This window comes from Pteropus medius, unplaced genomic scaffold, assembly GCF_902729225.1.
Source record: "Pteropus medius unplaced genomic scaffold, Ma_sr-lr_union100, whole genome shotgun sequence".
Classification (NCBI taxonomy): Eukaryota; Metazoa; Chordata; class Mammalia; order Chiroptera; family Pteropodidae; genus Pteropus; species Pteropus medius.
The window spans coordinates 4801811-4813616 of NW_024349225.1; the positions used below are offsets into that span (position 1 = coordinate 4801811).

Sequence of the window (11806 nt, forward strand, 5' to 3'; positions counted from 1 at the left end):
TCCAGCCCCGACCGCGCCTCCCTTCCCGTCCTGGCAGAGATGAGAGATGGCAGGATGGAAAGTGGAGAGAGAAATGTGCTGGGATGGTTTACATCCACCTAAAAGTGGAGGCGCAGAATTAACACAGCCAAAAAATAATCGGAGACAGTCCCACCTCATCTCGTTAAGCCCGGGCTGCAGGGACCAGAGAATGGAGGAAGGGGATGACCGCAGGAGACGGTGGCATTCTCGGTCCCGTCGGGAGACGATGGCATTCTCGGTCCCGTGGTCTTGGGTTTACCCATTCAGGGAGGAAGGAAGAGCGATGAGAAGAGGGGATACATACACGTATACACGTATACGTACGCGTGTGTGTGTTTCCTGGTCTCTTACTGATCCCACCCTGGCCATGTGCCTATTTATTTCACAGTCCAGGTAGTAGGATGATGACCTGTCACCCTAAGTCACTCTCATAGTGCCCTAGGGGACCCATCTCTGATGGTCATCCACTCCCTTCTCTCCAGCCGCCTCTGACAAACCCGGAGGGAGTGGTTGCAGCCTCTGACTGTGCTCTGTCTCTGTGTTGCTTTGATTTCTAGCTCATGGAGAATGCAGTATTTACTTTTGAGCAGTTGCTTTCCCCACATCTCCAAGGGGAGCCCTCCAAGACTGCAGTCGCAATAGAGAAGGTGAAGCTTCGCGTCTTAAAGGTAAAACCATTCTCTCATTGGTAGGAAGCTTAAAGTAAGAATGTGCCCCCTGGCTCTTTTGTTAGGTGGGAAAGAGCAAGTTCTTTCCTTCACTTGCCTCTTTTCTTTCTCGTCTATTCCCCGCTTTCCTCCATGAGGTACCAGTGACGGGCACGTAGCCGCGGTTCCCCCAGCACAACGTTCATGCCTCTTCTGCCATCTAGTGACTATTTTATGGACCACAGGTCTCCAGCATCATTCCTCACCAGCTGAAGTGACATGTCCCAGCTTACTTTCAAAGCAATTGCACTTGATATTTATTGGCGACAACTATAAGCGAAGCGTTGTGGTAGATATTGGATGGAATAGAAAAACAAGCAAGGCACGGCCCCTTTCTTCAAATAGTTTACAGTATAGTGAAACCCGTTTAAATTAGCCAGCCTTTTTTTTTTTTTTTTTTTTTAGAAAAATCAAAATCTCCAGGCAAAGAAATACTCCAAGGAAAAGATACCTGCCATATGAAATTGTTTTTAATGTGCTTAATGTTTAAATGTATATCAAAATGGTTTTGATAACAACAGCTTGCACATATATGCTATATTTTTAAAGTATTTTTTAACCTATTGTGTTTCATTTGATCCTCACAAGAACTTAAAAGATAATTAGAATGTGTCCCATTGTGGAGATGAGGAAACTGACTCTCTAAGAGTTAATGTGACTTACGTAAGTCCAACAAGCTAGGCAATCGTTAACCTAGATCTTAAACTATCCTTAAACCTAGCGCCCTAATTTTTTATTACCTACTTTCCCTAAACAATGCTCAGAGCAGGAGATCAAAGTCCACGGAACCTAGGAGGTGGTCCCTGAATTTCAGACCTGATCCTGAGACCTCACAGGCAGTAGGAAACTCTGACAAAAAAATCATTGAGATTAAAACCAATATTTATCATGAACTTGAAGTTGAGAAAGAAAAGATAGTATTAATATCAATATCACCTCCAGTGTCAGGACACTTTATACCTCTCAGAATAGTTCACTTCTTCTCTGGACACATTTAGCGGCAAAAACGTGCTTCCTCAGGTGAAGCCAAAGTTCTCGCCAGTTGTGGTTTGAGTTCTGCCCACTTTGTTCATATCTTTCTTCCACATGGTAGCCTTGTGTTGTTTGAAAAGAGCTGTAATTGGCCCCAAGTTACTATCTCCTGTATAAGTGCCTTCGTCTCTTCAACCATTCTTTATTTGGCCAGACCATTCTGCTTACATGCCTGTGACTCTGCTCCAGGTTGTCTGTAGTCCCCTTAAAGTGACGTCTAAAACCAAACACTGGTCTCTGGGTTTGGATGTTCCATGCAGAACAAAGTGAACCATCATCTTTCTTGTTCTAGGAGCTTTTTTGGTTAGCATGCCACTGTGTTAATGTAGCTATGAGCCAGACCCTCTCCTCCCTTGTAGAAGTCGTTACAACCCACTAATCCTGCTTTCAGGATGCAGAGGGAAATAAGTAAATGACCAGGGCTCCCAGGGACCCACCCAAGACAGGGTGACAAAGTACAAATTCACCACCCAGTTCTGTCCTCAATGTTTTTATAACATGGAAGTTGCTATTTTGATCTTGCTTCAGTTTTCATGTCCATAGGAGGGAGGGTAAAATGGATCATTATCAGTCATAATCTCTACCTAGAGCATGAGAGAATTGTATAGAAAGATCTCTGAGACCTTGGAAACAGCACGAGGGTCCTTGGAAATTGTGGAGGGAAAGGGAAATGAGGCGGGCGGCTGAGTTTTTTTGTTTAAGTGAAAGTTAACAGATTGCAATGTTGCTATTTAGCATATGTTTTTATCTCTGTATTGACAGCAATATGATTATGACAGCAGCACCATCCGGAAGAAGATATTTCAAAAGGCACTGGTTCAAATCACACTTCCCACCGTGCAGAAGGCGCTGGCATCCACGTGCAAACCAGTAAGGGGATGGGTTATTCCAGAGAGCCTGCTCTTATTGCCTGTGAAGTTCAAGCAAGTTTTTTTTTGGTTTTTTTTTTTGGTTTTTTTTTTTTGTTTTTTTTGCCATGATGTGCTTGCAAACAGTATAGGGGGCAGCATATTTTTTCTGTACTCAGCTCTGGTGTCATAGCCCCAAAGCAGCCATAGATAATCCATAAACACATGGGCACATCTGTGTTCTAATAAATTTTTGTTTGCAAAAGCAAGCAGTTAGATTTGCCGACCCCTGGATCAGACAAAATCCCAAAGGCTCAGTTTGAGCCAAGCTAAGGGTTGCTGTAGAACACCTGAGAATATCAGGTGTTCCTCATTATAGTATGACTCATAGGTCCGACATGTCCTCAGAAACTTAACCACAACATCTAGGAAAAAAATCCTTAAACAACCTGATTACAGAATGATATTTGTTCTGTTAAATCCGGTAATGTTTCTTTAGTGAAATCAATGAAACAAACCATTTAAAAGCTGCTCTGAACACCAGGCAACCAGTGACAGCCATGGTTGTAAAGGTGTGACTTAGTCTGCGGAACAGTAATGGGTGAGCCAACTCAGGAGGCTGAGCCAAGGCTTGGGTTCAAGTTCCGGCCTCTCCAGCTATCGGCCCTGGGACCTTGGGCAAGTCATTTTTATCCTCTCTTGGCTTAGATTTCATCTTCTAGAAAATGGAGATAGAAATATGTTACAGTATCTTTTTTAAGGTTGAGAAGACTAGAATGATCCAATTAACATTTGATGAGTGCTTATCATGGGCAAGACACCGCCTTAAACACTTTGTATGGATTATCTCAGTGATTCTCAGGACAACCCTTTGAGGAAGTACTGTTTATGTCTTCATTGTCTCAATGAGGAAACTTGAAGGGTTAAGTCACAGGCTCGATGTCACAGAGCTGGTAACCAGCAGAGTTTGAACCTAGCTCACTCTGACTGGTAGGTAACATGGTGAGCACTCTGTAAATGGTAGATACTGCTACTATTACTACTTCTGCATTTCAGAAAAGATCTATGAGCCCGGAGGTTTACGAAGCCTGCTTCCTCTTCGAGCAAATGATAAAGAGCTTTTTAGAATTTAAAAAGGGCTTTTCAGCAGCTTCCAGAGTCTTCAAGCATTGGAACATTAAGATCTTTCACATGAATTATTTTACTGTGACAATTTCTTCAGTCATTTTTATATTCTGTAAATACTGTTTTTCTTCAAAGAAAAGTCATCAGCATATCTAGTCCCTGACATTTATTTCTGAGGTGTATTTCTTTCCTCTAAAAGGATTTGATGAAGTCAGGGGAGTAAAGAATCTGTGTGATTGTCCCTTGACCCTTGTGGATGGAGAAGTCCAGCTGGGCAGAGGATGGCTCTGTCCACCTCTGGACATGTCTGCACCCACCCTTTCTGCTCTAGGTGGTGTCCTTTTCCAACCCCAAAGGGTTAGAAGTCTCCCTTCTGTCCACTTCCATCTCTCCGAGAATCAGCAGAGTTGTACCCCACCTCTTGTGATTTTTTAATCAAGAGAGAGTGGTTCTAAAAGAAACTGTGACCCAGAGTTTTCAGTAATGCAGGGTATGACATCAATGTCAAGAGATTTTCAAAAATCCAGAATTACAGAAGAGGTAAATTAGAGGAGCATCTGCTTCAGAGAAGGAGCCTTCGTTTTACTAACGTGTGTTTCCCTTGGTTCTGTAAGGTCCATCTTTCTAGATCTGTGGTACTTACTCCACACAAAATGCTCATCAGAATTGCCTGGGGAGCTTTAAAAAAAATTCTAACTCCCTAAGACACATCCTCGGGGATTTCAATTTACTTGGTCCATGGAATTAAACATATGTCACAGTTCAATCTATTCAATATAGAAGATCTAGACACATCACAATAGTTTGAATTTCTCTAGAAATTATTCCTTTCCACAGAATTATTTAGCTGGTTGAAATTTTAAAGGTCTATCGTTTGTTCATTCAGTAAACATGTATTAAAAGTGTGTCAGGTGTGATCCAGGTTGCTGACCTGGGGTTGACAGCCTGGAGGCAGGAGACAGGCACACAGTGTGTGTGTGTCCTGTGACGAGCACAGCAGTAGCCTTATGGGAAGAGCCATGGCTGGAGATCCCAGGAGGGTGGCCGCCCCAGCTTGTGGGGTTGAGGAGGACCGCTCAGATACTTGCTTTTTCCCAGTCAGCAGGGATGAGTAACAATCAGAGGAATAAGGAATGGGAGACCATTGTGGGAAGGTAAAAGGGTGACATGAGCCTCTGCCCCACATTTCACAGAGGAAGAGAGAAGCCCAGAGCAGCGGTGACGCTTGCCCAGGGTCCCACAGCTAATCCAGGGCTGTGTCTGGTCTCCTGGCCAGTGCTCTTTCTAATCAGTACTTCTCTGTGTGTCAGTCCTCTCTTAGACCCTCCTGTCTCCTCTAGGGTACATGTAAAGGGACACCATAATGGTCCCCTGTGATCTGGTCCTGAGCTACTGCAGATCCCCACATCCTGGCACTGAGAGTTGTCCGGATGTGGTGACTTCTGATCACCTGTTGTACCCGCCAAATCCCAGGCTCTTTCAGAGCCACATGTCAGGAGCTCTTTTCTAGCACCGTCAGGTGCAAGGATTACTGAGTTAATCACTGGGATATGATCTGATGCTTTGTGACCCTTGCCCTGTCCTCATGCTGATAACAGACAAGCCGTTCAGAAACCCTTGGAAAGCAGGAAGGGTTGAAGGATCTTGCACCCTGCCCAGGCTGACTTAGAGGAACTGGTGGGTGCCAGGCCAGTTGGAGGGGAAGAGCAGAGTGTTCCCAAAGGGTCCTTGACTAGCGAGTCCCTGCACTGAAAAGGGGCCTCGTTCCAATAAAGTTAAACAAACATCTGTTCTAGGACCCTGCAGTCTCACTGCTGCGTGTCTAGTCAAGGAAAATAAGTCCTTAAACCTACAAAAGTCATGCACAAGAACGTTCAGAGCAGTTAGAGTCGTCACAGTCAAAAAATGGGGGGAAATCTCAATATCCATCAATGGGAGTATGGATAAAAAATTTTAGGTTAGCCATATGATGAATGCCTTTTATCGATAAAAAGGAAGAAGCTACTGATATATGGGGCAACATGGATGCATCTCGAAAACAAGCACAAAAAAATTTGATTTCATTTATATAAAGTTCAAGAACAAGAAAAACTTGAAATCATATATTTTGTTTATATAAAGATAAATTGTAAATCATAACCTACTGTGATAAATAGCATTTATTCCTTGAGGGATACAGGCGGGAAAAGAGCATGAGAGCGATAGAATGTCCTCCGTCTTGATCCAGGTTTTGATTTCATGGATTTATTTACATATTTAAAATCATTGAGTTACTTTTAAAATGTGCGTATTTTACTGTGTGTAACATATACCTTGGTAAAGTGCTGTTGGCATTTTAAATAAAAAGGAAGAAGGAAACAGTTCGATTATGATGAAAAGAAAATCAAAGGAGGGCCTCAGACTCACCTACAAGGCCTTAAGGTGATCGAAATCTCGGGGTCTCTAAGCACTGCCTTGAAGTGCTTAGAGCCTTTGCCACTATCAGGAATGTTGACTGAGGAAAGGGAAGGGGGTGACCAATGGCCGAGTGCCACACACAGGCCAAGGAGGGCGTCGGGAGTGGGATTCTGCCTTCCCATAACTCCTCCATGAACTGGCATCTCGTGCCTTGTCCCCTTTTATCTCTCGCTCTCCAGGAACTTCAGAAATATGAGCAGTTCATCTTCGCAGATCACACCAATATGATCCATGTGGAAAATGTCTATGAGGAGATATTACATCAGATGCTCCTTGATGAAGCTCTGAAAGGTAAGGAAGGCTGACCTGGTGCGGGAGGGAACTCTCGACAGAGGAGAGTGCTCCTGAAATGGGACGCAGTGAGGTCGGCTAGGTTTTCTCAACAGGTATGAGAGGGGAAGAGGAAATCAACATCAGTGGGCTGGGGGGACAGAGAGAAAACGAAGGGATGTGGGGAGGGGCACTAACCTTGACTGAGCAGCTGTGATGTGGGAGGGGCACTAACCTTGACTGAGCAGCTGTGATGCGGCACATGCTGTGCTGGCCCATTGGGTATTCTTTCTCTTTCAGTACAAATAAGAACCCTGTGAGACGAGAATGCTAAGCTTCATTTCTCAGATGGGAAAGCTGAAGTATAGAGAGGTTAAACCCAGGGCGTATCATGAACAGCTGTCTTCTTTAGCAGTTCCAGGCAGAATGAAGGAGAAAGGGTTCTTCTGAGACACAGACTCACAAACGCACCCACAGCTGGGAGGGGGTGACTTCAGCAGCAGGGCTCAGCGGCTGCTCTCTCAGGAGACGCACACCCAGTATTCTTCACCTCCTCACAGCTGGGCAGAAAAAGACACAGGGCGATGCCACAGTACTCTGTGAGGCCTGCTAGGACTCTAGCACCCAACATCCTGTGGAATCGGGCCTTGCTCTGGAGTGGAGTATGGATAGGAGAACTTTTACAGAAATATGATGGAGAGGGCCATCTATAAAACTGTAGGCCCCCCCAAATATATTTGGTCTCCATGGGGATGGTGTTGAGCATCACAAAACCCCTCCATAAAGAAAACTCGCCAGGAGCAAGCCCCAGGTTTCGGTAGCTCATCGCAGGATCCAATGAGATAAGGAATGTAAAGATGTCGGCACAGTGTCTGCACAGAGGAAGAGCTCAATCAAAGCCGGTCTACCACGGCACATTTGGGTGAATTAGAAAAAGGCCTCTTTCCTCCAGACACGTGATTACTCTCTGTCCACAAATTGCCATGATATACTAATTTTATTAGCGAGCAGGACACTCTGCTGCTGGCTGTTGGAAAATTATTATGCTGAATACACAAATCTATGCTGTCTCTGATGTGAATGGCACCCCCTTGAATATAATATTATAATATAATTGATGTAATATAACATAATATTCTTGGGCACTGTACAATCTCCATAGCCATAAGCAGAGACCTAAGGTAAAAAATGTCAGCTACTGTCATTATTATTATTGTTTTTACTCCTTTCTAGGCCTCTAAGAACGAGCTGGTTGTACACAGATCTTTATTTTTAGATGTGTCCAGTATTTTCGCCGTAGCATCTTTGCCTTTGACATCTTTGCTACAAGTATTTTTGTCACATATCCAATTGGCTGTAAGGCAATATTGCCATAAAAATGATAAAATTATGACAAATAAAAGATGAATAATGAAATTAAAAAGACTATTGAAAAATACAAAATACTTGAATATATTTAAAATGGGTATAGATTCATGGCAATGTTGCACAAATAACTGATTTTACTTTGTGGATTGTATCTAAGCACTTGTCTGCTTTGTGGGAAATGTGGGTTCAACTCCGAACCCTTAAAAAGGCCCTTCAATGTCCCTCTTTCTCCTCCCAATGTGGCGTTTCAAAATAAGAAACCAACTAACTTGGGACAAAAATCATCACCATCTGGAAGAAATACTAATTTAAGAACACTACTATTTGTTTTCTTCACCACATCTTTGACGGAGAAATGAAACCAAACTGACAAAAAACAAACAAACAAACAAACAAACAAACAAAAACCCCCAAACTGTCAACCTGTTATTTTGTTATTTTTTATGATGGTTGATCCATCAATGAATAAATGAAACCAAACAGACAAACAGTCAACCAGTTATTTTATCTTTTTTATGGCAAAATTTCTATACAGCCAATTAGTTACGTGGCAAAAATATTTGCTGCAAAAAGGCTTGTGGCAAAGATGTTTCTGGAAAAGCTTTGGCAAAAGTACCTAGAATCCATTTTGGATCAACACAATTCTCTCTGCATGTGCACTACTGAGAACCCATTACACATTTTGACAAAAAGCAGAGAATGTAAGGCCTGCCCCTGCCCCTGCCCTAAAGGACTTCCAGTCAAGGTGGACAAACTGGAACCACATATATTAACAGCTAAGAAAATGCTTTGGGGGCCTCTGTGAGTGATACCATTATGGATTATGAACTCCTTGATAGCAAAAGCCATGTTTTATTTATCTTTGGATTCCCAGATCCTGTCCCATAGTCAAACCCACTAAGTGTTTGCTGTTTGACTTAATGAATGAGTGAAGGAAGGAAGGAAGGAATGAACACTACAGAGGTCTAGAATTTGGAATGAGTGTGCAAGCTGTGGTCATCAGGGAAAGCTACCTGGAAGAGGGTGGCTATAAACTGGAAGTTGAACTTGAGACATTTGCATAGCCGGAAAAGCTGAGAGGGGAATTTGGCTTCTGGATAAAATCAGAAAATCTGGTTGGCCAGGGCAGAGTGTTAACATTGTGTCTTGTTTCCTGGTATCTCTCAGTGATAAAGGAAGCTGCCATCCTGAAGAAACATAACTTGTTTGAAGACAACATGGCCCTGCCCAGTGAAAGCGTGTCCAGCTTAACTGATCTAAAAACCCCTGCAGGGTCAAACCAGGCCAGCCCTGCCAAGAGAGCCTCGGCCATTCTGCCAGGAGTTGTGGATAACGAGACATTGAGTAATGACGTATTCCAGGAGTCAGGGGAAAAGCAGCTGCCTGGGGTCCCCAGTCCGCAGGGCAAAGAAGAAAGCCTTTCTTACCCCGGTGGGGATGGGCAGGTAATTATTTCAAGCACGGATGACCCAGTGGTGAATCCTGTGGCTGCAGAGGACACGGCAAGAGCCCTGGGCACACACTCATCAGAGCTGGAGTTTGGAGGGACTCCTGAGCACGAAGAACCCGCCCACGAAAAGCCAGAAGCCATCTCTGCCTCAGGCTCCTTAAAGGAACTCAGAAATTTGTTGACAGTGACCATTGAAGTACCAATGGAGCCTGCCACCCTCGCAATTGAAAAAGGCACAAATCAGGAGACCCTCGTTCCCCAAGAAACTGAAAAAGAAGAGGAAACAACCCAAATCTACACAGAGGCTGATCAAGTAGCTGCCTCCAGTCAGGACAACTGTGGAGAAAGTGAAGTCAGGGAGAGCCAGGCCCAGGCCGATGGTTCGGAGTTGGGGGGATTTGCAGAAGTTCAGTCAGCCTGCGGAGGGCTCAGCGAGGGCGCCCAAGGCCCAGGCCCCACAGAGGAGCAAGCAGAGGCTAGAGAGCCCGCTGAGGGGGAGCTTGCAGGGAGGGCTTCCGGGCCGGACACCCACAAAGGAGGGACCATGTGCCCTGTCGAGGGTGAGGCCATGCCCCAAGGGGGTTGCCTTTTAAGTTCTGACCCTGTTGGCCTCAGTGAGAGCGTGGTCGCTGTGGAAGAAGCAGCAGTGGGAGGGAAAGGCGACACGACCGAGGCTCCTGCCAGTGTGGATGCAGGGAAGGTGAAGGGCCCCCGTGTTCATGAGTGTCAGTGGGTGGTCGAGAATGTTCCATACACTGACAACCTAGCTCCACCGAGAGAGGATGCGAAGGAGAGCTCCCCAGAGCAGCCCTCAGAGGAGTGAAAGGGACGATTAGGCAAAAGCATTTATTTGAACAAACTCAGCTAATGGGTTAGTTATGGGTACACGCTTAGGGGGTGCATGCAGGTTGTTACCCCAAAAAAAATAAAAATATTAAGTACTGCCTTAATTTGTAGGATGAAATCAGAGGAAATGCAGATGGGGCGTGAGCACTGAGGCAAGCCTTTGTGGAGCTGAACGTTTTATCATGAATTATTGCTTTAGCATTTTAATAGGAATTAGGAAGGTAATGGAGTGTTTGGGGTGAGAGGCAGCTGAGGGCGTCCGAGGGAGGGAGTAGGTGTTGCACAGGGGATGGAGAAAAACAGTAGGAACACAGTTTCTAATGCACTCTGCACATTTTCTTCTAATGCACTTTAAGGCTTTTTAATTCGTGATAAGAACGCAAATATATACTGTAAACCCAGTTTCGCCATCTGCTATACCAACTTCTTCACTGTCTCTTAAGAACTCAGCATTTGTCCACAGTCAGGCGGCAAGGGAGGGTATGGGGTGAACACCAGTCACCCCTGCTGCGTGCAGCCCCACGGAGTCTGAGAGATCTCAGGGCACGCCAAGCAGACATAGCGGGAGGCTGTGCTCTGTGGGACTGTCTGGGCCTGTTACTAATTCTGCTATCAATTCCTTGTTAATTAATCTTGTTGATTCTTTTTAATTAATCACCTTTTGGGGAAATTCAGATGAGGCAAAAAACTTCTCTGGCACGTTTAGGTATTCCAAATTAGCCTTAGACTGTGCAGAGGACGGGCTTAGATAAATTGTCAGGCGTAAAGCCTACCAATTAAACAAATGTGTTTTGAACAGCTACTCTATGCCATGAGCTAAGCTATGTTAGGCATAGAACCAAAAAAAAAAAAAAAAAGTGCTCTGTTCAGTATAAATTAAAAAGTCCAAGGGAATTTAATCTAAAAAAGAAAAATGCCATTTTTCAAATAATATGCTTTCTGTCGTGACATGAAAACTTTCTGTCTTTCTGTTGAAATAGTCCTGGTTCATTCCAAGAAGGGAATAAAGTGAATAAATGAATAGAATGAAGAAGGGAGTGAGGGAGGGAGGGAGGAAGGAAAGAGAGAAGGAAGGGAAAGGAAAGGGAGAGAGGAAGAACTAGAGAGAAAGAAAGAACAAAGCCAAGATATATACCGTCAAGTTCCAAAGATGTTAAAAAAAATTATCCTAAGTAGAAATTATTTGTCGAGTCTTTGAGCAAATTAATTGAGTCCCTGTTATGTCCCGGACGCTGGAGATCCGTGGTTAGCAAGATCCATTTTTTCCTCCTGGAACTTATACTTTAATAGAAATAGACACAAACACATTTTTAAGTGGATTGTGACCTATAATTGTTCATCTTATAAGTGGAATGGACTTAATTCCAAGAGATTAAAGAAGCATTATATTGTCTTTCAGAAAATACTAGGCTATTTCCTAAAAGCTTCAGTCCCAGTACTACTTCTTGAAATTTCTTTGCACAAATTTTAATATTAGATCCCAATATAAGTCCTAAGAGCTTGTTTTGATCATCATCGGCAAGTTTATATCGGTTCTTTAGAGAACTTGTCCCACAATTGAACCATTTAACCAGGAATTAAAATATCTCCCTTCCCACCTTCCCATTAAGAATTTCTTGGATTTCTAGGTCTTAAAGGGTGAAAAATAATCAATATCAGTATACTCTCAAATTCCCCTCCCC

At 43.9% G+C, this 11806-nt stretch overlaps 1 protein-coding gene across 1 annotated transcript in view; it reads left to right on the forward strand.

Annotated features, from left to right (window-relative positions):
* The window catches only part of NIBAN1 (niban apoptosis regulator 1), a 125380-nt gene extending 114399 nt beyond the window's left edge, over nt 1-10981 (forward strand). Inside the window, exons 11-14 of the mRNA XM_039881250.1 lie at nt 579-689; nt 2523-2630; nt 6370-6481; nt 8996-10981. Coding sequence (XP_039737184.1) covers nt 579-689; nt 2523-2630; nt 6370-6481; nt 8996-10101 — 1437 coding nt within the window. The 3' untranslated portion in view covers nt 10102-10981. The remainder of the gene's footprint in view (nt 1-578; nt 690-2522; nt 2631-6369; nt 6482-8995) is intronic.
* Nucleotides 10982-11806: the final 825 nt, after the last annotated feature.